Here is a 26,049-nt window from a genome sequence, read left to right as displayed (position 1 = left end):
GTGTTCTCTCACACTTGAGATAAAAAAAATCTACTTCATTCAGATCATTCTTGTTCTAGTTGTTGGTGTTTAGGTGACGATATAAATGTCAACTTAATCATGTGTCTCTTCTTTACTCTCTAAATATCTCTGATTGCGAAAGCACTTGACAGGGATGGAAAATTCAGTGTTATTGCAATACTTTTTTTTAGAACTTTTTCACATATAAAATTGCTTCATTTATCTAGAATTCATATTAATTTGTTGCACTATTTTTTCAAAATGTAGATACATACTTTTTTCTTAATGTAATACAATTTATTTTAAAAGATCAGCAATAGTTATACCGCAGTATAACTATCAAATGTTTGAGAATCATTCAGGAATAGTAATTTTCTCCTATTTTTTAATATAATTTAAACATTTTATTTCCCATCCCTGCTCTACGACTCTTGATATAAACAACATTTACTCTCTTTCTAATAAAAGCTCTTAATGTAACAGTTGAGAGAAAGTTTGCGAAACTGTCCGTTAATTTAAATAAGGCAAATATTTGTAAATTTTTGGCTTATTATTGTTTAAATGTTTGTAATTGTCCATAAAAATTGTTTACGGATCAATGAAAATCCAACGTGCAACATTTCTAAGAATGTTAAAGTTAAAGTTAAGATGGTTAAAGTTTTGCAGCAAAGCAAACTGATCGTTTGTGATGAGCAGGGAAACCAAAATATGCAAATGCATGTTTTTTCTGGTAAGTCTAATGAGCACATGGATAATATATTTACACGTTTCAGAACTATTTAAGAATTTTGGATTTAAAACTCGAATACTCCTTGGCTATGCCCGCGTCAAATTTTATCCCGATCGAACTAGCCGTTTAGAAATGCCAGATTTATTTCCAACAAATTTTGATTCTGCCCCACTGTGCAACAAAATAATCTTAAACCACACTACCAAATTTTAAAGTCCATGATAAGTACTTCCACTACATTATACCCTATACCACCATAGTGGAGAGGGTATAATGCGTTTGTGCAGATGTTTGTAACGCCTAAAAATATTAATCTAGCCCTCACTATAAAGTACACCGATCGACTTGTAATCACTTTCTGAGAATTTGGTACATATAATTTTTTTCGGCCCAAGGACCAAGCCTACTGAAAATGTCTGAAATCGGGCCACCATACAAATGTCCTCCCGAAATTGGACTTTAGCGGTCATAAATGTTTAATTTATATAGGTATCTACACAAATTTCGCTCCAAATATGTTTTATATATACGGAATTCATGTCACCAAATTGTTGTTACGATCGGTCCATAATTAGTCATAGCTCCCATATAGACCCGCTTCCGAAAATCACTTTAACGTGCATAAATCTCTTAAAAATCTTGGTATATACACACAATTCAACATAAATAACTTTCATATATACATAAATCACACGACCTAATTTCATGGTAATCGGTCCATAACTGATCATAGCTGATTATAGGTCGGGCTTGACCGACCATACTTTCTTACTTGTTTTATATTGCAAAATGTATTTAATGATTGATTAAGTGATGATATCTATACACTGTTCTTTTTAAATGGCTAACTTAAAATTAGTTGAGCTCAGTTTAATTTTCGTAAATAATAACAATAATTTTTTTTTTATAATTTTTATTTTATTTATTGTTTTTTTATTTAATATTAGTTTTAATTTATTTATGCATTTATTAATATAATTTCGTATTTATACAATGTTTTCTTTTTTAAATTAAATTTAACTATTTAATATACAGAGTTTTCATTTTGTTGTGTTTAATTTAAAAAGAAAATAATAAAATGCCAGTGCAAAAAGTATAATTAATTAAAAAAAGTAATATGTATATAAAAATCTTTGAATTAAAAACTAAAATAAAAAAAAGAAAAAGAAAAGTTTGCAAAAAAAAAGCAGATGAAAAAACTATTGTGTAAAATTATTGAAATTAATTATTGTTTAAGTTAAGACGTTTTTAAGAAAATATTTTTTGCTGTCGATGTTTTTTTTTTTTATTTAACCTGGCATACGAAACTAGGGCGGGGGAAGGGGGGAGTATACATAATTAGTAAATTAGAAAGTAAAAACTTTAATTGTTAAAAACAAAATAGGAATGAATGGTTTAATATACAAAATAAGATAGAGAGATAAATTAAACTTATGTATTAAAGAAAAAATTTGCAAATTTCTTTGTTTTTTTCTAAAACGTTTTTCTAAATAAAACCAGAAAACTAGTATTTACAACTATAGTTGAGTTAGATTTAAAATAAAAAATAATAAATTGAAATAAAAAGTTTATTTAGAAATAACGCTTTAGTCGTTCGTGGTTCTATAGTTAAATATTGTTTTTTTGTTTTAATTTTTTTTTGTTTAAAAAATATATTAGGAAATTGACTTAAAATAGTGACTATACATTGTGTTTTTTTTTTTTTTTTTTTTTTTTTAATTTTAGATTTTTTGGGTTTTTATTTTTCGTTTTTTTTTTTTTTGAATAAAACAAAAAATTAATTCAATTTAGTAGAAAAAAACCTATAAAACTCAATAATTTTAACTTTTTAAAAAGTTTCGCTGCTTTAAGAAAAATTATTTGTTTGAAAGGTAGTATTTTCTAATAAAATTTTTATAAATTTTTGTAAATTTCAAAAAAAGTGTGGAAGCCAATTTTTGTATATTTTTTATGCTTTTTAATCACATTTTTTTAGCTAAAACATTTTGAACGGTTTTATTATGGAAGTATTTCATTTTCAAAATATTGATTTTAATCTGTTATATATTTGAAAATGTTTAAACAGTTTTTAAGATTTGAAACAACTTCATATTAATTCTGTTACAAATCTGAAATCTAGAGAGAGCATTATTCGATATTAGCAAGAAATTTGCCTAAAATTTAAAATCGTTGCTCTCAGGGTTCAAAATGTTAAAACATTTTGTTAAGCATATATATATTTGTTCCTTTGTTTCAGGGACATCATTAGGTAAAACAATTATTTATTAAGTTAATTAAAAAAAATATATATTAATATATCAAATCCTCCATTAGTCATTTATATAAAATATATAAAAAAAATAATTTACATAACCTTAAAAATTATTATAAATAAAAAAAATATAAAAAAGTTAATTTGCATTTTTATTTAACCAGATCCATTAGGGAGAGGAGATTTTGTCTTAGGAAACGTTTTTCCGAGATTAAAGCAGTGTGTGTGTGTGTGACTTGGTGTGTTTAAAGTGTGAAGTACATTTTTTTTTTGTTTAAATTTCGTTTTGGTAGATGGTTGGGCCTAAACAAATTCACAAAATTGGAGTTTTTTAAAAAATTCTCTTTAAAAAGAATTTAGAAAAACATACGAAAAAATTCTTTTCTGCAAAATCTCTTAATATTCCCATTTTAATATATCTCTGGTTTGAATGACTTTTTTTTCTTGGATTAAAAGGGAGACAGGGAGGAGTATTTTCCAAATATATGCATTGTTTAAGTGGCAGTTTTAAAAGTTTGTTTTCGGCTGATTTTGCAGCTGTAAAAGTAAGTGTGTTTGTGTGTTGTTGTTGTCTAAATTCTGTGCTATATACAAAAGTAATCAAAATTGCCCAAATTTCTTTGAGACATTAGTTCTAATTATTTAATAATGCAATAATAGGAGAACAAAATAATAAAAAAAATACTAGAGAAAATCTTGACTAATGAAGAAGTTGTCGTTAGTACGAGAATTTCAGAATAGTTTTTTTAAAATGCATGTGTGTGTGTATGTGTATGTGTGAGAGTGTATTGAGTTTATTCAAGTAATCAGCGTTTCTTAAACTTTGTGCCCATTTTCTCTCTATATATTTGTAACTTATAAGCAGTGTTGGTTATTTAACTTTGGCAGTTTTGTTTCGTTTTTTAAATTAGTTTTTTTCACATGAAAATTAAACTACTTTTATTATACATATATTTAAAATTGTTTTGTTTTAAAAATACTATACAATTAAGAAGCGCTGTTACTTTTGCATTTTGCCCAAAAACTATTTGAAATTCTCATGTTAGTTTTTTTTTCTGTTTGTTTTAATATTTAAAAAATCTATATATGTATACTAAAAAAAAAAAAAAATATTTCCTTAAATTATTAAATAAAATTGTTTAAATTTCCAAAATTTTATACAAAAAATTAAATATTTTAGTTTCATTTACTTTTTTTGATTTTAAAATACTTTTGTTTTTCTTTATCCATGTTCTTGAAAACCTTAAAGGTTTCTTTTCTCGTTTAAATCAATTTAATTTGTTTAAAACCTTTTTGCACTTGGTATTTTTTACAAAATGTTTTCATAATATTCTTAAATTTCTAGGTTTTTTTTCTTTTATATTTATATAATTTTAAAATGTTCACATTTAGGTTTTATATCTTACGATAAATAGTCTGGTGTGGGTTCTGGCACTGCTTCGGGGTTGGTAAACAACGGATTGGGGAACTCTGGTGGATGGGGCAATGGCGCCAAGGTCTTGGGTCTTCTGCGATAGGCCATTAGCCAGCAGGAAACTGCCACAGCTACGGCTACCAAAGCCAGCAGGGCAGTTATGACCAAAGCTATGATTAGACCCACCATAGACACACAAATATCTTCCACTCTTTGAGCGGCAGGTTTAACTGAAAAGAAAATGTTTCACGGTATTAAAATATTCAGTATTTAACTAAAACTTCTCCACTTACTATTGGCATCATTAGCTCCCGTTGTTGTTCTCTTTTCAAATGTCAATATAGCATTGGAGGATATGGTTATTTCTTCTCTCAACTGTCCTTCCATACCAGTATTTGTAGCAATAGCGGTGGCATCATCGGTGGAATTGTCAGCAATGGCACGACGTCTACGACGACCAAAAGCATTGTAGCCGCGACAATTGACAGGTTGGCATTTGCCGAAGCATACTCTTATGTTGCACTGGAAGCGTATATTGTCGGATGAGGGGAATTTGAAGGCATTGAAATTGGCCAATAAGCTGTTGGTATCTGGATTATATTCCCATTCACCGAAAATGGAAGGATCAGTGGCACAACCGTTTTCATCTGTGACAATATATTCATTTTCGATATTATCCTCCATGGTCTTGGCAATGCAAGAGCGTGCAAAGCCTCCATAAATAGCTAAAAAAAAAATAACACAAAAAACATTTGTAAATAAATTCGTTAATCGTTACGATTAGATCTAAGACTTACTGGCTGGTTCAACATCAACTTGCAATTTAAGATTGTCACCGATTTCAGCCGAGTTTATTTCCTCGCCCTCGTGTGTTATGATTCTCATTTGACAGATGGGTGGCGGACCGGTATTGGCTATAGTTCCGGCTGTCGTCAACATGGATACATTAAATCCTAAGGTTACATTCTTTTCGCCCGTTTGGTAGACGCACTTGATGTTGTAGGCTTGAGCCTTGTAAGTCACCAGTTTGGGATGTTTCTGTATGACCAACACAAAGCTGGCAACATCCTTGACGGCTTGCATGCCACAGCTACCAAAGTGTACGCGGAATATTTCAGTGCGTGGTACAGTTTCGCCAGCCAAATTGACAACACGGCGACACTCCTCATCCTTGCTATGACCCTTGACATAGAGCACACCATTAAATCCGGGTTCTGTTATGTGAATTTCCACCTGAACGCCATCGGCCAAACAGCTGACTACCATATCAGGTCTGGGGAAATCTGTACGGAAATTGGTGTGATTACATATCGTGTCTGGGTTGCCAGTGTATCCAGTAATGCATTGACACTGAGCACGATGGTTGATGGCGTTACAGAAAGCATTAATGCCACAAGTTTTAAGCAGACAGGGATCTTCGCAAGTTTTGGTTTCCGTATGACAATAACGATTGTCGGCACAGTCATCATTGGTGTTACATTCGGGGTTGTCGGGTACACATTCGCCGCTAGTGGTTAATCGGTAACCATGATTGGTGGGGCAAATACAACGTCCTCTCTCGTCTATAACGAAACCTCTTTCTAAAGCACAAACGCAATGGCCAGTCTCATCGATCTTAAAACCTTGTTCCGGCGAGCAGGGAGTACAGTATTCATAGATGTCCAGAGCGGTGCCCGGGGGACATACGCATTGGCCGTCTATGTCACGCACAAAGCCCTTTTCAATAACACACAATGAACGTTTATCACATTGGACGGCGGCATTTCCGGTATAACCTTCCAAGCATTCGCAAATCATGGTCCTTACGGGAACCGTATCTAAAACACGGCATTCAGCATTGACACCACAAGGCTGGGTTGCATTACAAGGATTGACGCATTCCCCGCGAATACACGCAGTCTGGCTGGGACAATCGCCATCATATTGACATATGGGTATATCACGTAAAGGTTCACAGCCATTGCGTCTGGCTATAGTTCCAGGTGGGCATGCGCATTGCGGCTTATGTTGGTATACTTTGCAAACTTCATCAATGGCACAGGCCGCAGTAGTATCGCAAGGATTTTCGCATTTGCCATTCACACAGGCCTTGCTCGTGGGACATTCATCGTCGGCACGACAGCCCAAAGGTGTACAAGACACACGGGCGTTTCCTCTGAATCCAGGTACACATTCACAAACAGCGCGATGATCGACGGCCAAGCACTGAGCATTTATTCCACACTGTTCACCTTGACAGGCTGGTACACATAATTGGTTGCGGCAAGTATGCGTTGATGGACAATCTGAGTTAATGGAACATTCCACCTTCGAGCATTCAAATTCGGGGTTACCTTCGTAGCCTTGACGACATGTGCACACTGGTTTGTGATCTTTAATGCGACACTCTGCGTTTACACCACAATTGCAAGGATCACGGCATACACCATTTAGACAAGACTTGTCAGCAGGACAATCTGAGTCGGCCACGCATCCGCCTACTTCGATGACAGATTTCGTAGGTTTGCAAGTACCACTGCCGCTACTTATATAGCCGTCAGGACACACACAAATCATTGTTCGGACTGGTGAAGTAGGTGTTACCACACACTGGGATGGTCTGTTGCAAGGTTCCAACACCAAGCATGGATCTACGCACTCACTATTAATGCAGGCCAAACGCGAAGGACAGTCGGTGTCTAGGCGACAGGTGGGTTGGGGTTCCGGTCTGCAGTCTACGTAAGGATTACCCAAGAATCCAGCAGGACAGCGGCATACAGCTAAGTGATTTTGAGGTCTGCACTCAGCTCTAGAAGAACAAGTATTTTGATAGACACACGGGTTGACACATTGTTCGTTCATACAGAATTTATCGGTAGGACAGTCATTATTCGATTGACAACCAATAACACGGCATCTTTCATAGGCATTGCCTCTATAACCACTCTTACATCTGCACTGAGCTCGGTTGGATTGTACATAACACTCAGCGTTAATACCACAAGGATCATTTACCAAACAAGGATTAATACAGTTGTTGTTAACACAAGCCTTGCCGGAATCGCATTCACTGTCAACACGACAGCCAATAGATCTACACGAAGTGTAAGGATTGCCTTCGAAGCCATCTTGACAAGAGCAAATGGCACGATGATTCGATACTTGGCAAAGAGCATTTGTTCCACAGTTGCAAGGATTGCGACATTGCCTATTGATACAGGCCTCTTGGTCCGAGCAGTCGGAATCAGCTACACATCCTGGACTTTGTAAAACCAATTGTTTGCATTCACCTCTTGCATCTGGTACATATGAAGCTGGGCATTCACACACCATTGTGCGCACTGGAACGCTATCCAAGACGCTGCATTTAGCGGAAGGAGAGCATGGTGATAGCTCTGTACAAGGATTTTGACATTTAACATCAATGCAGGCCAAGCCGCTAGGACAATCGCCATCATCCCGGCAAACAGGTTCCTCTTGACGACGTTCACAATAAGCATAAGGATTACCCAAAGGCAAGTGGTCGGGACATCTGCAAACAGCACGATGTTGTAAAGACTGGCATAAAGCATTCTGGGCACATGGATTGTCTTGGTCGCGGCAAGGGTTAATACACAAGTTGTTCACACACGCTTGGTTGGAAGCACAATCATAATCGGAATTACATTCAACACGAATACAACGAACAAATGGATCGCCTTGCATACCGACCGGGCAACGGCAAGTAGCTCTATGATTACGACCATAACATTCGGCATTCAAAGCACAAGGATCACTGATCAAGCATGGATTCACACATTCTCGATTAACACACTGTTGGTCGGTGGAGCACTCATCATCTGATTGACATCCGATTTGAATACAGCCGTATTGGGCATTACCGGAGAAACCAGGTTTACAATAGCAAATAGGATGATGATTGCGTACTTGACACTCGGCATTGGTGCCACAATTGCAAGGATTTATACATTGGTCATTAACACAAGACTCCGTTAGTTGACAATCTGAATTGGACTTGCATCCTACAGTTATGACGTCACGAGCTAGGAGATAAATATGAATGTGTAAATTTTATGTGTCTATAATTCAAAATAAAATGAAAACCTTACGTGGTATGCAAACTTGTCTGGCGTCACCAGAATATCCAGGTGGACAGCGACAAACTGCTTCTCTTTGTTGGACGTGACAATAAGCTCCACGACCGCAGGCTTCGTCAGCACAAGGGTTAACACAACGTTCATTACGGCACGTCTTGTCATTTGGACAATCATCATTATTGATGCATTCAGCCGTAGGTGTTTTGGGTTCCTCAATGGCCACAAATCTACACTCGACACGTGGATTACCGGCATAACCCTTTGGACAGATACACTGAGCGTAGTGGTCTCTAGACAAACACTGGGCATTAATACCACATCTTTCCAAGCGACATGCATCAATGCAAGAACCTCTCTGGCATACTTCAGTATTGGCACACTCTTGATTATGCTGGCAACCAGCAACAATATCATGTCTGATGGGAACACAGTTGCCTGACGTATCAGTTATGGTATCACTGGGGCATTTACAAATCATGGTGCGCAGCGGTAAAGTGTCCAATACTGTGCAGGTTTGTTGCGGTGTACAGACATGTGGAGTGGCACAGGGATTGGCACATCGCTGGTTGATGCAAGCCAATTGTGATGGACAGTCTGCGTCTTGAGTACATTCCGGTTTTGGTGTTACAGCTGGTGGTTGTTTTGGCAGTATACAGTCTTGGTAAGGATTTCCAGTATAACCTGACCGACATTGACATTGTGGTTGATGACGTCTTGCCAAGCAGATGGCGTTCACAGCACATGTGTCTTCATCACATACGGGACGGCAAACACGATTCAATCTATCGCAAGCCTCATGATCGGCACAATCCTCATTGTATTGACAATGTCCGGTTATACAGGATACGAAGGGATTACCTTGGGTACCAGCTGGACAGACACATACAGCTTGATGATTTTGAGGATCACACTTAGCATTTAAGCCACAGCGAACGTTGCCATAGGTGCAAGGATTAACACAGTTCTCATTTATACAAGCCTTGTCATATGGACAATCAGCATTAATCTTACATTCGGCTACAAAGAAAGTAAAATTGTATTACACGGAATTAAGTTTTATGTAAAATCACTTACGTTTGAAACATTGAACTTGTGGATCACCACCCCAACCAGATGGGCAAGAGCATATGGGACGGTTATTAGAAACTCTGCATTCAGCATTTCCAGCGCATGGATTACCTTCGGCGCATGGATCCTGGCAACGTTTGTTAATACATGCTGTAGTTGGTGAACATTCCGAGTCATGGGCACAGCCTGCCAAAATTTCAGCTAAAAAATGCACATAAACATTAGAATTTTAGCTAAATGCTAGAATCCAGCATATCAATATAACACTTACGAGGTTGATAACAGTTGGTGAAGGGATCTCCTTGTGTACCCTGAGGACAGGTGCAAACAGCTCTGTGCTGCTGAGCCAAACATTCAGCTGTGCGAGCACAAGGTGAAGCGTCAATGCAAGGATTGACACAGTTACCATTGCGGCAAGCCTCTGTGGAAGGACATTCTTCATTGGATTGGCAGCCTTGATCGCGAACAGGTTCTAAAGATAAAAATCATCAAATTAGCATTAAATTATTGAATTAAAGTGCTGTAGTGCAAGTGCTATTTAAGTTAGATCATTGTCTAATTTCTAAAGTGCTTAAGGACTAAATACTATGGTAAGGTGTTGCTATACACTGTAAGATAATGTTTATAAATTTCTTTGTACAAAAACACGCTGTAAAAGAAAAAATCTTTGAGTTTATTAAACTCATTTCAAATAAATAATGTAAAATGGTTGAACTAAATAGTCGTAAGTTACCTTTGCGACAGCCAACATCAGCATCACCCACAAAACCGGGTTCACATTCACAAATCATTGTCCTTAGAGGTAAGGTATCCACTACAGAGCATATGGCATTCGATCCACATGGTTTAGTGACTAAGCAAGGGTTTTTGCATTCACCGCTAAAGCAGGCCAGTTTACTACTGCAATCCGAGTCCATAGTACATTGAGGAGCGACCTTGGTTTCTTCGATTTCACAGCGCACTGCTGGATTACCTACATAACCAGGGGGACATCTGCACTGAGCTTGATGGTTATTGACTCGACATTGAGCTCCAACGCCGCAATTGCAAGGATCTTCGCAGTGTTCGTTGCGACAGGCCAAATTAAAGGCACACTCATCATCTCGAGTACACTCGGGACGTTCACAGCGTACAAGAGGATTTCCACGATAGCCATCGGGACAGTGGCATCTTGCTTTATGATTGTAATCGGAACGGCAGACAGCTTGAGCGCCACATTGAGTGTATAAGCAGGGATCAGTACATTGTTTGTTGATGCAGGCCTCCGTAGCAGGACACTCATCATCAGAGCGACAACCAATCAAATAGCAGTTGTTTAGAGCATTTCCAGTAAAACCTTCATTGCACACACATAATGGTCTATGCAGCTGAACATGGCAGCGGGCGTTTTGACCACAGATGTTATCCAGTTCACAAGGATTCTTACATTGTTGATTTACACAAGCCTTGTCGTTGCTGCAATCGCTGTCAGTTGTACATTCGGGTCTAGGTGCTGGCACCACATCCATTTGCTGCAAGCACTGACTGTAGGCAGAACCATAGTAACCAGGTGGACAGGTACAGACAGCCTTATGATTAATGGCATTGCAAATGGCATTAAGGCCACAGGCATTAGTGCATGGATCACGGCATTTTTGGTTAACACATGATCTATCTCTCGAGCAGTCTTCATTGACGACACATTCCGGATACGAACATGAGGAAATACCGTTAATGACACGGCAAATGCCATTAGAACGGCAAGGTGAAGGATTACAGGGATCGAGAGGATCCAATTGCTTGGGTGCTTCATGGCATTCGACGAATGGATTACCCACCATCGATGAGGAACAGCTACAAATTGGATTGTGATTTACAGTTTGACAAACGGCTCCATAGCCGCAGACTCCAGGGCAAGGATCTACACATTTATTATTGACACAAGCCTTATTCTTGGCACAATCCGAGCTGAGTGTACATTCTGGTCTGCATTCTTGGCCATACGGGTTTCCGAAGAAACCAGGCAGGCATTCGCATACAGCTTGACCTCGTTGTACTTTGCAAATGGTATTTTGGCCACATGGTGTCGGATAGCAAGGATCCGTTTTTTCCACTGGAATATTCTCGACTATAATATGTGAACATTGTACAAAGGCATTGCCAGTATAGCCAGCCGGGCATGAGCAAATTGGTATATGATTGTTAATCGAACAAACAGCTTCTGTGCCGCATGTGCCTGGGCAGGGATCGGCACACTTTTGACGTATACAAGCACGATTGGCAGGACATTCAGAGTTGCCTACACATTCGGGACGACAGCCTTCGTAAGGATTTCCAATATAGTCATTGACGCATTCACACGTAAAGCCAGATCCTCGTATGCGGCATTCTGCATTGCTGCCACAAGGTGAAGGACGGCAAGGATTCTTAGGTTCTTCATGCTTGGGAGGTAAAACTGAAATGAAAGTATAAGATTATAGAAATGTAAACTAACTATTCGAAAAGCCTTGTAATCTCAAAATATAACGCAAATTATCGACGATGCCTTACTTTCTTTACGTTCGTAACACATGCGGAAGGGATCACCAGTCATGCCATTAGGACAGTGACAGTTAGGTATGTGTAGCGTTACAATGCAATTGGCATTAAAGCCGCATGAGCCAGGACATGGGTCACGACATTTCTGATTTATACATGCCAAAGTATTACTACAATCATCATTACTGGTACACTCAGGACGACAGTTGGGTGGTGTACCTATAAATTCTGCTAAACAAGTACATCTTGCCTGGTCATTGACATTCGAACACTGAGAATTGGGGCCGCACGGTGAAGGATAACAAGGATCCTTATGTTTGGCAGGAGGTTCGTGACGAATTTCTAAAGAGTTGAAAGAAAATACCAATTAGTTAAACCGCAGTTGAAAGCTGAAATGTGTCGCAAATATTCTACCTATTCTCGAGCAGGCTGAATAAGGATTGCCTTCGAAACCTCTTAAACATTCGCAATGGGCCCTGTGCTGTACTGCTTGACATTCGGCATTCAAGCCACATTTACCGGGACAAGGATCTACGCATTTGTTATTGATGCAGGCATGCATCGGTGAACAGTCCGAACTGGAGTAACATTCCAAACGACAATTTGGTGGATTACCCAAGTAACCGGTGATACAAGAACAAATTGCATTTCCATTACGTTCTATGCATTGTGAGTTGGGACCACAAGGTGAGGGCTGACAAGGATTCTTGGGTATTTCATCGCGTATTGGCTCGCACGAAACAAATGCATTGCCTGTCATACGTTCCGGACAGCGACACATTGCTATATGATTATTTACCTCACACAAAGCATTGCGACCGCATGTTCCGGGACAGGGATCAATACATTTATTACGCACACAAGCGCGATTGCGAGCACAATCCGAATTGAGTACACATTCCGGACGACAGCCTACATAAGGATCACCATGGTATTCCGGCATACACGAACACTGGCCATTGTGGCACACTGAATTTGAACCGCACGGTGAAGGATTACATGGGTCGACAGGGTCTTTTGGTTCTGTAAAGGTTTTATAAATGGTTTTCATTACACTGATACAAATTTCTTAAACATGTAAATGGTCATACTTGATGGTGGTGGGGGAGGCAAAACTCTACAACTGGTAAATGGATCACCAGTGTAGCCTACTGGGCATGAGCAGCTTGGTGTGTGATTTATAACATTACACAAAGCTGCAAAACCACACGATCCTGGACAAGGATCGCGGCATTTTTCGTTAATACAAGCCATATTACTGGCACATTCGGCATTGATGGTACATTCTGGTCGGCAGCTGGGGGCTGTTCCAATGTAGTTCGGCAAACAGCTACACGATGCCGCTCCATTGACTTCTCTGCACTGCGAGTATGGTCCACAAGGTGAAGGCATACATGGATTAACGGGCACGACAGGTGGTTGGTCCTGTTTACGTTCCGGAATAAGTTGACATCTTGTGAAAGCTTCTCCAGTATAGCCAGGTTTACAAGAGCACAGAGGACTGTGGCTACGTACATGACATTCAGCATTCACACCACAAGATCCCGGACAAGGATCTTGACATTTCTGGTTAATGCAAGCCTTATCGGAGGGGCATTCCGAACTAACGACACATTCAGGTCGACAAGCTGGAGGAGAGCCAACAAATTCGGGTAAGCAAGAGCATACAGCTTGTCCATTGACTTCGCGACATTGAGCATTAGCTCCACAAGGCGAGGGTTGGCATGGGTTAACATATACGGGAGGTTTGGCTAAATATATTTAAAGTTCAAAACATTAATAGCTTGAAAATTTAATTCAAAAAGGGTTTTAGTTTCACAAGCTAAATCGAGCATTAAGTAAGCAATATATACAATATTTTTAAGCAAAGCAATTATCTTATAAAATAAATTATATTATGTAAACGAGTACTATAGCAAGGAAATATTCAAAAGCGTAAATAAGTAGAAGATATTGAAGGCTTGATTTTATTTCAAAGTCAGTAGATTATTGGTGCATATTTAAGAAGGCTTAACTGAGGTGGGCTTTTTTATTTGTTCGTTTGTTTTTGTTTCAGTAGAGCACACTCTTTTGTACTCTACTAAGGGTGGGGTCATTAGCGGACTTTGTTTTTAAGTAAATTAAAATGTTACTTGGTTATATCAAGGTTTGTTGGAATTTTCGTTAGGAATTTTATGCTTACGTTCATCCAACTGCTTAATACATTGCCTATAAGGATCACCCTGATAACCTGCCAAGCAGGCACAATTGGGTATATGATTAACGACTTGACACTGAGCATTATGACCACATGTTCCCGGACAGGGATCACGACATTTTTGATTTTGACAAGCCTTATTGGCAGCACAGTCTGAATTGCGTAAACATTCAGGACGGCAAGCCTCATAAGGATTGCCATAATAGTCCGGTAAACATTGGCAAATACTCAAGTCATTATGAACGCGACACAAAGCATTTGGGCCACATGGGCTGGGGCTGCACGGTACGACGACTTCTGTTGGTGGTTCTTTTTGACGGACGCATTGGGAGAAAGGATCGCCAGTAAAACCGCTAGGACAATAACACATTGCACTATGGGCTATAACACGACATTCTGCCTGATCACCACATGAACCCGGACAAGGATCACTACATTTACGATTAACGCAGGCTTTGTCCGAAGGACATTCGGCACTAGTTATACACTCAGGTCGACAACGTGGTGGCTGACCAACAAATTCTTCTAAGCAAGAACATTTGGCCGTGTTATCTGACGGATCTACAGAGCACTGAGAGTATGGACCACACGGAGAAGGCTGACAGGGATTTGTAGGTATATCAGCTTTAGGTGGAGGAGAAGCTAATGGTTCGACTGCAATGTATTTGACAACAAAAGTATTAGAATATGAAAAACATGCTAAACTAATAATTTATTTGCAATGAATACCTATTGGAGAACATCTAACAAAAGGATTTCCCGTATATCGGGGTGGACATGAGCACATGGGAGCATGATTGTACGGATGACATACTGCAGTTACACCACAAGCACCGGCACATACATCCTTACACTGTTGATTCAAACAATATCTATCGGCCGAACAATCGGAATTAGTGGTACATTCGGGACGGCATGAGGGTGGAGAACCTAAAAATCCTGTTATACAACTGCATACAGCTTGCTGATTAATTTTTCTACATTGTGCGTTGGGCCCACATGGCGATGGTTGGCAAGGGTTTTGTAACGGAGGTTGAGGCGCATCAATTCGAGTGGGTTCTTCTCTTATTGGCTCACATCGTATAAATGCATTTCCAGTCATTTTGACAGGACATGAACACATTGGTGTATGATTAATAACATTGCATTCAGCATTTTGGCCACATGTTCCTGGGCAAGGATCATGACATTTTTGATTAATACATGCGCGATCTCTAGAGCAGTCGCTGTTCAGAACGCATTCTGGTCTGCATCCCACATATGGATCGCCATGATATTCCGAAAGACAAGAGCAAGTACCTCTTTCGCATTTGGCATTTGCTCCGCAGGGTGAAGGAACGCAAGGATCTTCATTGTTTATTATTGGAGGTGAAGTTTTAATAATGGGTTGTGGATGGCATCCAGTGAATGGATCACCAATTGTTCCAGTTTCGCAAACACAGTTTGGTATATGATTTATTACATTGCAGAAGGCGTTGAAGCCACAAGAGCCAGGGCAAGGATCACGGCATTTCTCGTTGATACATGCTAAATGCGCTGGGCAATCAGAGTTAATCACACATTCAGGTCTACAATTCGGAGGTGAACCTATAAAGTTTGGTAGACAGGCACAAACAGCAGCGCCATTGCGATTATGGCACTGAGCGTATTGACCACAAGGTGAGGGATAACAGGGATTAATAGGTTCTGCTTGAGCGACAACTACTGACGTCGGCGGAGAAGTTGGAGCTGGTGGTGGAGCTAAATTTAACAAAATTTTACTATATTTAAAAATTCTTAACGTCATTTTTGGTATGTTTCGAAATCTTACGTGGTTGGCTATAACATTTAGTGAAAGCATCGCCCGAAAATGATGGCAAACAAGAACACATGGGATTATGATTTATAACGCGACACTCAGCATTGATACCACATGTACCCGGACAAGGATCAGCGCATTTTCTATTGATACAGGCCCTGTCCAAAGAACATTCGCTATTGGTTGTACACTCTGGTCTACATGCGGGCGGTGAACCTACATATTCCGACAAGCAAGAACACACTGCCTGTTGGTTTATTTCGCGACACTGAGAATTGGGACCGCACGGTGTAGGCTGACAAGGATTTACATAAATTACAGGTTCTTCTAAAGGGTTTCACAAAAGTAAGGAATATATATTAATACAAAGCTCTAGGCACGATTTCAAAAAATCTTACTCTGCTTTTCGAGACGACAAATACTATAAGGATCACCAGAGTAACCTGTATAACAGGTACATGTAGGTAAATGATTAGTAACATGACACAAAGCATTTTGGCCACAAGTACCCGGACAGGGATCTTGACATTTTGTCCGAATACAAGCTTTTGTAGAAGGACAATCGGAATTTAAAACGCATTCAGGTCTGCAACCTTCATAGGGATTACCAAAGTAGTTGGGTAAACAGACACAAGATCCAGCATTGTTATGTGTGCGACACTCTGCATTAGATCCACAAGGATTAGGTTCACATGGTGTAATATGTTCACGGAATGGTATATGTTGTTGAGGAATTGAAGGTCTATATTGTGGAGGTTGAGGTTGTGGCACCACATCAGGTCGTATTTGTGGAGTACGAGTTGAAGTGGGCGATTCCGGTCGATATATAATAGGTGGTTGACTTTGAGGCTCTTCAAATACTGCAGGTCGTCTTGTAGGCTGAGGATAAGATTGTGGTTGGACATAATCTGGCGTTTGTGCTTGGGGCACTTCAGCAAATGGCGGCTGACTAGTAGGTTGTCTTGTAGGCTGAGGATAAGATTGTGGTTGAACATAGTCTGGTGTTTGTGCTTGAGGCACTTCAGCAAATGGTGGCTGACTAGTAGTTTGAGGATATAGCGGTCGAGGTGGAACATAAGGCTTTTGCGGTACATCCACATGGCAGTTTGTGAAAGGGTCACCTATATAACCGTGAACACATACACACATAGCAATGTGATTTACAGTTCTGCACTCAGCATTATTGCCACACAATCCGGGACATGGATCTCGACATTTCTCATTAATACAGGCCATATTTGAATGACATTCCGAATTAGACACACATTCTGGGCGACAATAAGGAGCACTTCCTATGTAATTAGGCAAGCATTTACAAGAAGCTACTCCTTGAACATTTTCGCATTGAGAATAAGGTCCGCATGGTGAAGGGATGCAAGGGTTTTGTGGTACGATGTCGAGTTGGGGTTGAACTATTGAAATTAAAGATTATTATCGTTGCTTGAAAAATAACTAAAACAAATCATACTTAATATAGGTTGGCACGCGACAAACGGACTGCCAGTATAGCCGGATGGGCAAGAACATAAAGGATTATGGCTGACAACGTGACATAAAGCCTGATATCCGCAACTTCCAGGACAAGGATCCTGACATTTCCTATTTGAGCAGGCTCTATTGGAGGGACACTCGGAGTTTGTAATACATTCGGGTCGACAAGAGGGAGGTGAGCCTAACATGTCTGGTAGACATGAACACGAAGCTACTCCATTTGCTTCGCGGCATTGGGAGTTAGGACCACAAGGAGATTTAATACAAGGATTCTGAGGTGGATCTTCGACTAAGAAATTTAAAAACAATCTTGTGATTTCTGTGTTATTATATATAAATAGCGTGTTATTACGTTTTTGTTTGGGTCTACACATTATGAAAGCATCGCCTTCCATGACATCATTACAATGGCACATAGGCACATGATTATGGACTTCACAAATAGCATTAGGGGCGCAGGTTCCTGGACATGGGTCGCGACATTTTTGATTTATACAAGCCTTATCACGAGAACACTCCGAGTTCAAAATACATTCTGGTCTACAACCGCGGTATGGATCACCTTGGTAATCTAGCAGACAAGAGCATATGCCATTCTGGCATTCGCTGTTGGGGCCACAAGGTGAAGGCTGACAGGGATCATCGGCTGTTGGCGAAGGAGCTAAAGAAAATGTATATTCCAATTGAATTTATGTTTTGAGTTATTTGCTTTCACAAAATCTTACGTGGTAAAGCTGAGGTCTTGGGTACACAGCGTGAGAAAGGATCGCCCGAATAACCTTCCGGACAATTACAGGACGGTATATGATTAAGTACAGAACACAAAGCATTAAGACCACATGAACCGGGACAGGGATCTTTACAACGCTCATTTATACATGCTTGGTGACTAGGACAATCAGAATTAATAATACATTCTGGACGACAGTTGGGCGGAGAACCAATGTATGTGGACTGACAGCTACAAGTAGGTTGATTGTCATTAACCACTCTACATTGAGCATATTGTCCACAAGGTGATGGTACACACGGATCCCTGTAGGGTTCCCTAAGTGGTGGTGGTAACGCAGGTATGGCCGAACACCTAGAAAATGCATCTCCGGTATAACCGGGACTACATCTACAAATGGGGGAGTGGTTCATAACACGGCATTCCGCATTTAAGCCACATACGTTGACACAAGGATCCTGACATTTTTTATTGACACAAGCCTTTATCGCAGGACACTCTGAATTTACTGTGCACTCTGGTCTACAATTCGGTGAAGAGCCAATATACTCAGGTAAGCAGGAGCATATTGCTTGCTCATTCACTTCGCGACATTGTGAATTGGGACCACATGGTGAGGGTTGACAAGGATTGACATATTCACGTATAGCTAATTTACATATAAACAATTTAGTACAACTACATACAATATATAACTAATATAGCTTAAATTCTTACGTTCTCTAATAACATTGCAATAACTATATGGATCTCCAGTATAGCCATCAAAGCATGAACAGGCTGGCAAATGATTGATGACATTACACATGGCATTTTGACCACAAACTCCGGGACATGGATCACGGCATTTCTGATTTTGACAAGCTTTGTTAGCGGGACAATCTGTATTCACTACACATTCGGGGCGACAAACTTCATAAGGATTTCCATAATAATCTGGCAGACATTGACATGAACCAGCTCCATTAAGTTCGCGGCACTTGGCATTGCCTCCACAAGGACTTGGTGAGCAAGGATTAATTTGCTCCCTTTCAATTTGTGGTGGTGGATAACATAATGTGAATGGATCACCTATATAACCGCTAACGCAAGTGCATGAGGGAGTATGACTAACAACATGACAGACAGCTGATTTGCCACAGACTCCAGGACATGGATCTTGACATTTCATATTAATGCAAGCTAAATTGCTTACACATTCCGATGAACTTATACACTCCGGTCGGCAGTTAGGTGGCGATCCTATGTAAATCGGTAGACAGGAACATGAAGCAGAACCTCGATCAACCTTGCACTCTGAGTTGGGTCCACATGGTGATGGTATGCAAGGATTGATGGGCTCTTGTTGTATCTTGACTGGTGGTTGAGGTAGAATTTGACACATAACGAATGCATTTCCAGTATAACCCGGTGGACATTTGCAATAAGGCGTATGGTTAACGACATTGCATTCAGCTCTTAGTCCACAAGAACCAGGGCAAGGATCTCGGCATTTTTGATTAACACATGCCAAATGAGGTGGACAATCGGAGTTTATGGAACACTCAGGACGGCAATCAGGGGGAGAACCTAGATAATTTGGCAAACAGGAGCAGACAGCTTGTTCGTTTTGTTCCCGGCATTGCGAATTTGGACCACATGGAGTTGGCTGACATGGATGCTTAGGTGTTTTGAGAACCGGAGCTAAAAACGAGAATTCTTATTGTAATGGCAACAACATTTGTAATTGAACGTGATATCTTACTTTCTATGGCTACACATTGCACAAACGCATTACCAGTCATGTCTGGAGTACAACGACACATTGGCACATGATTGTAAGTTTCGCACAAAGCTCCAATACCACAAGTTCCAGGGCAAGGATCTTTACATTTATTGCGTATGCATGCCTTATCACGTTGACAATCGGTATTTAAAACACATTCCGGCCTACATCCAACATATGGATTTCCCTGATATTCCGGCAGACATGTACACTGGCCGTTATTACAAACAGCATTTGAACCACAGGGCGAAGGGTGACAAGGGTCTTTTGGTACAACTAAGAAATAGGTTAAAAAAGTTTAGTATAATGGTATACTAAAGCAAACATTCTATATTACTTGGATCTTGAGAGGCTGGCTTTGGTAGACACGCGGTGAAGGGGTCTCCCATAAAGTCTGCAGGGCAAGAACATATGGGAGTGTGTGTTACCACCGAGCATAGGGCTGAAATACCACACGAACCGGGGCAAGGGTCACGACATTTTTCATTAATACAAGCCAAGTTCGAAGGACAATCGGCATTGATAGTACATTCCGGTCGACAATTCGGTGGGGAGCCTATATAACCAGTTACACAAGAACAGGAGGCTTGTTGATTTACAACTCTGCAGTGGCCATTAATACCACATGGCGATGGTACACAAGGATCTCTATATGCGTCCTTTACTATAACCGGAGGAAGAGCTAAGAAGAGTGGTAAGTTAGTTTCGTCTTTTGAGTAAAAATTGTTTATATTACGTTCTGGAGGTATTGGAAGACATCTTATGAAAGCATCTCCAGTAAATCCAGTGCGACAAGAACATAAGGGACTGTGATTTAAAACGCGACATTCTGCATTTATACCGCAGGTTCCTGGACAAGGGTCAACACATTTCTGATTACTGCAAGCCTTATCAAATGAACATTCACTAGATATGGTGCATTCTGGGCGACAAGCTGGCGGTTGTCCAATAAATTCAGGCAAACATGAGCATACAGCTTGATTTTTTACTTCGCGACATTTTGAGTTGGGACCACAAGGTGAGGGTTGACAAGGATTGCCAACATCAAATACCGCTAAAGATGGGTAACAATAAGTAAAATTTATAAATCTAAACATGATATTGTTTCCTGAAATTGTCTTACGTTCTGGCTGAAGATTACAGTACGAATATGGATCTCCAGTATAACCGGTAATACAAGTACAAGTGGGTAAGTGATTGCGTACATGGCATTCGGCGTTACGGCCACATGTTCCAGGACAAGGATCTTTGCACTTGTTTTGCATACAAGCCAAATGCGTTGGACAATCTGAGTTGATGACACATTCTGGTCGGCAGCCTTCGTAAGGATTTCCTAAGAATTGTGGCAAGCACTGACAGGCTCCTACTCCATTACGTTCTAAACACTCAGCATTTGGACCACAAGGATTGGGTTGGCATGGTCGTACTGATTCTATAGGAGTATCTTTAACCATTAAACATACTGAGAAGGGATCTCCTGAGTAACCGCTAGGGCAATAACACATAGGCGTATGATTAATGACACGGCATTCGGCATTAGAGCCACATACTCCGGGACAAGGATCACGACAATGTTGATTAATACAAGCCTCTGCTGAGGGACACTCCGAGTTCGTTACACATTCCGGTCTGCAATTTGGTGGGGAACCTATAAAGTCTTTCAAGCACGAGCATGAAGGACTTTCGCCAATTGCTCGACATTCTGAGTTGGGACCACAAGGGGATGGTCGGCAAGGATCTTTGTATTTGGGAGTATCAAGTTGGGGAACAACTAAAAAATAATATTTGTTATCAAGGGGTTTTCTACTAAAATAATTAATATTAACAAAATTACTTCTTATTGGTTGACAGCCGATAAATGGATTACCATTGAATCCACTTATACAACGACAAATGGGACTGTGATTGTGTACCGAACATTCGGTATTAGATCCGCATGCCCCAGGGCAAGGATCTTTACATTTCTGTTGCAAGCAAGCCTTATTCAAGGCACATTCATTGTTGTTTGTACATTCCGGTCTACATGTAGGTGGTGCTCCTATATAATTTGGCAAACAAGAGCAGACAGCCTGGTCATTTAAAACACGACATTGAGCGTTTTGACCGCACGGTGATGGTTGGCAAGGTTGGCTTAATCTAACAGGTGGTATGGGCTCACATTGGGTAAATGCATTGCCAATCATACCCTCGGGACAATGACACATGGGCACATGTTGATGAACTTCACAAATGGCGTTGGAAGCACACGTACCAGGGCAAGGATCTTGACATTTCTGATTAATACAAGCCCTATTCGTAGGACAATCGGAACTAAGAACACATTCAGGTCTGCAACCAATCAAGGGATTTCCTTGGTATTCCGGTAAACATGAACAATCACCGTTGCGACATATCGCATTAACTCCACAAGGTGACGGATTGCATGGATCTTCATTGGAAGGAGGTGTTTTTATTGGTTCTACTGGTGGTTGACGACAACTAACAAATGGATCTCCTATCAAACCTTGAATGCATTGGCATATGGGAGTGTGATTAACGACATGGCATTCGGCACTAAAGCCACAAGCTCCGGGACAGGGGTCTTGGCATTTCTGATTTATACAGGCCAATGAACTGGGACAATCCGAATTTATAGTACATTCAGGTCTACAATTAGGTGGTGATCCTCTGTATGTTGGTAAACAGGAACAAGAAGATGAACCTCCTACGTCACGACACTCGGCAAATTGTCCACATGGAGACGGCAAACAAGGATTAGGTGAAACATCCTTTTGTGGTATTGGTGAAGGTGCTAAACATAAATTAGGTTAATGATATACATATATCTTCAAATGAAATCTATGAAAATCTTACTAGGTGGAATGGGATAACAGCGCGTAAATGCATTGCCAGTAAAGCCATTCCTACATGTACATATAGGTGAATGGCTAACTACACGACAGTCAGCATTACTACCACATGATCCGGGACAAGGGTCTACACATTTACGATTTACACAGGCTTTGTCGAATGAGCATTCCGAATTTGTAGTGCATTCTGGACGGCAAGTGGGAGGTACTCCCATGTAATCGGGCAAACAAGAGCAAACTGCTTGACCATTAGCTTCACGACATTGAGAGTTGGGTCCACAAGGCGAAGGTTGGCAAGGATTCACATATTCTTTAATAATTGCTAAATTCAGTAGACAGGAGATGGTTTAGATGACATGTTTCTTTATGTTGTAACCTATGAAGCTAATTAAACTTACGTTTTTCTGGTATTTGGCAATACTGATAAGGATCTCCTATATATTCTGGCATACACTGACAAGTTGGTAAATGATTCACTACACTACAGATAGCATTTAAGCCACATACACCTGGGCATGGATCGCGACATTTTTGATTAACGCAGGCTTTATTCGAAGAGCAGTCTGAATTTGACACACATTCTGGTCTGCAGCCCTCATAGGGATTTCCAAAATATTCCGATAGACATTGACACGATCCGGCATTGTTTTCTTGTCGACAGACAGCATTGGAACCACAAGGATTCGGTTGACAAGGAGTGACATGATCTGTAAGTCTCACCGGTGGTATGGTGCATCCTGTGAATGGATCCCCCGTATAGCCAGATGAGCAAGTACACATGGCCGTGTGTGAGAAAACATTACATAAAGCATTCTGACCACATACTCCAGGACAGGGATCTTTACATTTTTGATTAATGCATGCTTTGTTTGATGGACATTCTGAGTTAGCTACACACTCTGGGCGGCAGTTAGGTGGAGATCCTGTAAAATCAGCTAAGCAAGAGCACGAAGGAGAGTCTCCGACAACACGGCATTGGGAATTAGGACCACATGGAGACGGCTGACATGCATCTGGTTTATCTTCCAATTTCCTAGGTGGTTCTACTGTAGGTTGGCAGCTTACGAAAGGATTTCCAGAAAAGCGTATTGGACAAGTACAAATTGGAGCATGGTTAACTACATGACACATTGCATTCAAACCGCATGATCCCGGACAGGGATCCACACATTTGAGATTTTGACAAGACATTTGTGGTGCACAGTCCGAATTGATAGTACATTCCGGTCTACAAGATGGTGGGTTTCCAATATAACTTTCAATACAGGAACATACTGCTGTATTTTGATGAACTCTACAACGACTATTCGGTCCGCAAGGCGAAGGCTGGCATGGATTTGTTTCGATTGGCATTGGTTCAACATCACATTGAACAAAGGCATTTCCAGTCATTCCTTCAGGACAGCGACACATTGGTACGTGATTGTAAACATCACATAAAGCATTATTTCCACAAGTGCCTGGACAAGGGTCCACGCATTTATTACGAATACATGCCTTATTATGTGAGCATTCTGTATTTAGAACACATTCGGGTCGACAAGCTACATAAGGATCGCCATGATATTCGGGTACGCACGAACACTGACCATTATTGCACAGAGCATTTGTACCACACGGTGAAGGATTACAAGGGTCATCTTTTACAATGGGTTTTGCTAAAGAAGTAAGCGAAATATTTGTAATACAATTTAAAAATAATATTCGTTGAAACGCTTACGTGTTGGTGCTAATTGACAGACAGTAAATGGATCCCCAGCATAACCTTCGGGACAATGACAACTAGGTATGTGATTTTGAACAGTACATAAGGCATTGTATGCACATGATCCAGGACAAGGATCTATGCAATGCATATTAATGCATGCCATATTTAGAGGACACTCTGAATTTGTGGAACATTCTGGACGACAGCTAGGAGGAGCTCCAAAGAAGTTAGGAAGACATGAACATGATGCCTGACCATTTCTGTTTTGACATTGTGCATTAGCGCCACAAGGTGAAGGGACACATGGATCGCGTATAGGTTCAGCGTACACTACAGGTGGGTTTGCTAAAATTTGGGACATATCAACAAATGTCTTTTGAACAATAGCCTGATATAACTTACGAGGTATGGGATAACAACGTGTGAAGGGATCTCCAGTATAACCAATTTGACAACTGCATAAAGGCACATGATTACGAACATTGCACAAGGTCTGCAAGCCGCAGACACCTGGACAAGGATCTTTACATTTTTGATTAATGCATGCCATATCCGTGGGGCATTCTGAACTTGATGTACATTCGGGTCTACAAGTAGGAGGAGCTCCTACATATTCAGGTAAACAAGAACAAACAGCTTGTTCATTGACCTCCTTACATTGTGAATTGGGGCCACAAGGAGATGGTTGGCAGGGATTAACATATTCACGAATAATTTCTAAAGGTGGAATGACAATATTATATACTTTGTTAGGCACATATTGATTGATGTTCTTACGTTTTTCCTCCTTTGCACAATAACGATATGGATCTCCTTGATAACCGTATAAACAGTTACAAGTTGCCTGATGGTTCCGAACAAAGCATTCAGCATTGAGACCGCAAGTACCAGGGCAGGGATCTTTACATTTCTCATTTACACATGCTCTATTCGAAGGACAATCGGAATCGACTACACATTCCGGTCGACAACCTTCATATGGATTGCCGAAATATTCTGGTAGGCATTGACAAGATCCCACACCATTTTGTTGACGACATTCAGCATAAGGTCCACAAGGTGAAGGGTTACAAGGATCGACAGTTTCAATAGGGCTCTGTTGAGGTACAGGGAGACAGGCAACAAACGGATCACCGGTGTAGCCATTCTCGCAGTAACACATTGGCGTGTGGCTATAAACTCGACAAAGCGCACTTTGACCACATAAACCAGGACATGGATCTTTGCATTTTTGATTAGAGCATACTTGATGCGATGGACATTCCGAGTTCGTTACACATTCTGGCCGACAATTTGGTGGTTGTCCCACAAACTCTGGTATACATGAACACGATGGAGTGGTTCCTATGGCTTTGCAAATACTATTTGGACCACATGGTGATGGTTGGCACGGATTCAAAGTTTCTACGTCTCGTTGAGGTTCAACTGTTTTCATTAATTGACAACAAGATTATT

At 40.2% G+C, this 26,049-nt stretch overlaps 1 protein-coding gene across 1 annotated transcript in view; it reads right to left on the bottom strand.

Annotated features, from left to right (window-relative positions):
- Positions 1–1,626: 1,626 nt before the first annotated feature.
- dpy (dumpy) overlaps positions 1,627–26,049 on the bottom strand; it is a 177,850-nt gene continuing 153,427 nt past the window's right edge. Inside the window, exons 53-80 of the mRNA XM_065500045.1 lie at positions 24,997–26,032; positions 24,601–24,939; positions 23,285–24,544; positions 22,891–23,208; positions 21,872–22,828; positions 21,161–21,808; positions 20,774–21,091; positions 20,375–20,701; positions 20,017–20,313; positions 18,990–19,955; positions 18,268–18,921; positions 17,895–18,203; positions 17,505–17,825; positions 17,112–17,463; positions 16,450–16,793; positions 16,064–16,378; positions 14,983–15,993; positions 14,239–14,895; positions 13,148–13,807; positions 12,471–13,079; positions 12,069–12,398; positions 10,273–11,973; positions 9,811–10,011; positions 9,546–9,740; positions 8,484–9,488; positions 5,193–8,417; positions 4,689–5,120; positions 1,627–4,625 (exon numbers count right to left, since the gene is read on the bottom strand). Coding sequence (XP_065356117.1) covers positions 4,384–4,625; positions 4,689–5,120; positions 5,193–8,417; positions 8,484–9,488; positions 9,546–9,740; positions 9,811–10,011; positions 10,273–11,973; positions 12,069–12,398; positions 12,471–13,079; positions 13,148–13,807; positions 14,239–14,895; positions 14,983–15,993; positions 16,064–16,378; positions 16,450–16,793; positions 17,112–17,463; positions 17,505–17,825; positions 17,895–18,203; positions 18,268–18,921; positions 18,990–19,955; positions 20,017–20,313; positions 20,375–20,701; positions 20,774–21,091; positions 21,161–21,808; positions 21,872–22,828; positions 22,891–23,208; positions 23,285–24,544; positions 24,601–24,939; positions 24,997–26,032 — 19,029 coding nt within the window. The 3' untranslated portion in view covers positions 1,627–4,383. The remainder of the gene's footprint in view (positions 4,626–4,688; positions 5,121–5,192; positions 8,418–8,483; positions 9,489–9,545; positions 9,741–9,810; positions 10,012–10,272; positions 11,974–12,068; positions 12,399–12,470; positions 13,080–13,147; positions 13,808–14,238; positions 14,896–14,982; positions 15,994–16,063; positions 16,379–16,449; positions 16,794–17,111; positions 17,464–17,504; positions 17,826–17,894; positions 18,204–18,267; positions 18,922–18,989; positions 19,956–20,016; positions 20,314–20,374; positions 20,702–20,773; positions 21,092–21,160; positions 21,809–21,871; positions 22,829–22,890; positions 23,209–23,284; positions 24,545–24,600; positions 24,940–24,996; positions 26,033–26,049) is intronic.

The sequence above is a fragment of the Calliphora vicina genome, chromosome 2, assembly GCF_958450345.1.
Source record: "Calliphora vicina chromosome 2, idCalVici1.1, whole genome shotgun sequence".
Taxonomy (NCBI): Eukaryota; Metazoa; Arthropoda; class Insecta; order Diptera; family Calliphoridae; genus Calliphora; species Calliphora vicina.
The sequence above is the reverse complement of the archived record's forward strand: the minus strand, read 5'-3'. Positions and strand labels throughout refer to the sequence as shown.